The following is a 2,873-nucleotide window of genomic DNA, read 5'->3' on the forward strand; positions in this document are numbered from 1 at the left end:
CACAAGCAGGGTCCCTGCCCCCCTGGGCTCCCCCACCCCTTCTGACAGCTGCCCCCTCCCTCCACCTCACCCGCAGGTGGTGGCCTTTGCCTCTCTCTTCTTCATCCTGGTCTCCATCACCACCTTCTGCCTGGAGACCCACGAGGCCTTCAACATCGACCGCAACGTGACGGAGATCCTCCGCGTGGGGAACACCACCAGCGTGCGCTTCCGGCGGGAGGTGGAGACGGAGCCCATCCTGACCTACATCGAGGGCGTGTGCGTGCTGTGGTTCACCCTGGAGTTCCTGGTGCGCATCGTGTGCTGCCCGGAAGCGCGCCAGCACCAACGAGTTCCTGCTGCTCATCATCTTCCTGGCGCTGGGCGTGCTCATCTTCGCCACCATGATCTACTACGCCGAGCGCATTGGCGCCCGGCCCTCCGACCCGCGGGGCAACGACCACACCGACTTCAAGAACATCCCCATCGGCTTCTGGTGGGCCGTGGTCACCATGACGACGCTGGGCTACGGGGACATGTACCCCAAGACGTGGTCGGGCATGCTGGTGGGGGCGCTGTGTGCGCTGGCCGGGGTGCTGACCATCGCCATGCCCGTGCCCGTCATCGTCAACAACTTCGGCATGTACTACTCCCTGGCCATGGCCAAGCAGAAGCTGCCCAAGAAGCGGAAGAAGCACGTGCCGCGTCCGCCCCAGCTCGAGTCCCCCGTCTACTGCAAGTCCGAGGAGACCTCGCCCCGGGACAGCACCTACAGCGACGCCAGCCCCGCGGCCCAGGAGGGGGGTCTGGTCGAGAGGAAGCGGGCAGGTGAGGTTGGCGCTGGGGAGGGAAGGCCCCGCTCCCGCAGTGGCCCGGGGAGTCTGCACTGTGCTGACCGCTCTGGGCTCCCCCAGGTGTAACCTGTGCCCTGTGAGGGCCAAGTAGAGGCCGAACCTTTGTATCCTTTGACTCTCTGATAGCTTCCTGACGGCGGGCCTGGGGGGTGAGGGTCCTGCAGCACTTGGGCTGCAGGGGGCGGTACCTGGGCTGTAGGTTAGCAGCCTCGGTCCCTAATCTCGCGGTGCCCGCTCTGCTGTGTGCTCTGAGGCCAGTCACTCACCCCCTGTGGGCGTAGATTCCGCACCTGTAAAGCGGGAACGATATTCATAGCCTACCCCCAGACTTAGATGGGACCCAAACAAGTGACGAAAGTCTTTAAAGATCTTTACAACCATCAGGCACCGTGGTTAGCTGGAGAGCAGGGCAGCTGTTCTCCCCAGGTGCGTCCACAGTGAATCCCTTCTCCCCAACCTCCCAGTCTGCTGTCTCTGGCTAATAAGTGCGATCACGTAACAGCAGTGGGGGGCTGCCTGCTGCTCAGCACAAGCTAGGTTGAGTCCTGGGCTTGGGGTTGGACATGGGATGTGGGGAGAGGGAGCCCAGAGGCAGTGGCCGGCCATTGCTGGGAAAGGCTGCAGCAGCTGGTGTCCGAGTCCTGGAATGGGGGCCTGAAGGCTGAACCTCGGGCTTCAAGGATGGGAGGGGCCCCCAGGAAAGCCCGCCCCCACTGAGTCAGGACATGGGAGAGGAGATTGGCTGCCTTGGCACTGGAGTCAGGTCGGGACTGGAACCTCGCTGTTGGGAATGGGGTGGTCTCCTAAGGAAGCTGGAGTTCCTGGTGTGGGGACCGCTGGGGGGAGGCCATCGGGGAGCTGGGGGAGGCCATCGGGGAGCTGGGGGGAGGCCAGGACACTAAGGTAGTAGCTCCTGGCTAGGCTTGTGGGCAATGTGGGACTCATCCCCCAGGGCAGGTGCCTGATTTGGGACATGCACCTGTGGCCCGTTGGAGGTGCCCATCACACATGCTGAAACCACTCATAGCCTGGGGCCCTCCAGGCACCTGGGTCTTCCATAGACCTTGATGGAACAGCACCCACTGGGCTCCCCTCCTCCCCCCGCAAAGTGGTACCCTACCCCGCCCTTGAGTATCAACCTCCAGCCTGTGCTCCAGGGAACCGGAGCTGTACCCCAGGCCCTTTCAGCGCTCAGAGGGAACCAGACACCGCAGTGTGCACGTCCGTCGGCCAGCCGCCCGGCACACGATGCCCGTCGGCCAGGCCTTAGCCTGGCCCTCACTGCGTGGCCACAGTCAGGGCTTCACTGGCTATGCCAGGGCCACCGCCTTCAGACCCAGCGGCCCCCCTTTTGCGGATCCAGGGCCCAGCTTCACCCGGGCTGCGGCCTGGCCGGGCAGGAGCCGGGTAGGAGCCGGGTGAAGAGCCCACAGCCGTGGGAGCTGAATTGGAGCCTCTTGCCCCACCAGGGTCCCCAGACACAGGGGAGCCCCGAGCGCAGGGAGCTCCAAATCCTTCAGGCACTCGACTCCAGCTTGGACGCCTGGTGAACAAGAGTAACCGCCTTCGGGTGGTCGGGGCGGACCGCTGGGAGCGCCACTCTCCTGGCGTAGCCCTGGCAGTGCCACCTGCACCCGACAGGCCAGGCGGTCTCCCAGGGGATCCAAGCCCATCAGGTGGAGCCTGAGCCAGACCCAAGGAGGAAGCAGCCCGCCGCCTGAGGGGGGGCAATCTCGCGGGGCAGCAGACTCGGGGAGTCCTTGCTTAGGGCATCTGTGGCCCATCTCCCAGGAAAGACGCTAGGCCAGGCTGGGGAGGAAGCCAGCACCTGCCCCCTGCCCCCTGCCCCCAGGACAGGCCCACTCCCTGGCCCCTCCCCAGGTTGGAGGAGTGACCCCAGGTGACCCAGGGGGGAAGGCCAGGCAGCACCAAGCACGTCCTGTCTGTCTGACCCCCTAGATTCCAAGCAGAACGGAGACGCCAACGCCATGCTGTCGGATGAGGAGGGGGCGGGCCTCACCCAGCCCCTGGCCTCCGCCC

The 2,873-nt window shown here is 65.2% G+C and overlaps 1 protein-coding gene across 1 annotated transcript in view; it reads left to right on the forward strand.

Moving 5' to 3' along the window:
• Positions 1-2,873, forward strand: part of KCNC4 (potassium voltage-gated channel subfamily C member 4) — a 21,321-nt gene that overhangs the window by 12,237 nt on the left and 6,211 nt on the right. Inside the window, 3 exon segments of the mRNA XM_015563524.1 lie at positions 277-320; positions 322-807; positions 2,793-2,869. Coding sequence (XP_015419010.1) covers positions 277-320; positions 322-807; positions 2,793-2,869 — 607 coding nt within the window.

Source organism: Myotis davidii, unplaced genomic scaffold (assembly GCF_000327345.1).
Source record: "Myotis davidii unplaced genomic scaffold, ASM32734v1 scaffold217, whole genome shotgun sequence".
Classification (NCBI taxonomy): Eukaryota; Metazoa; Chordata; class Mammalia; order Chiroptera; family Vespertilionidae; genus Myotis; species Myotis davidii.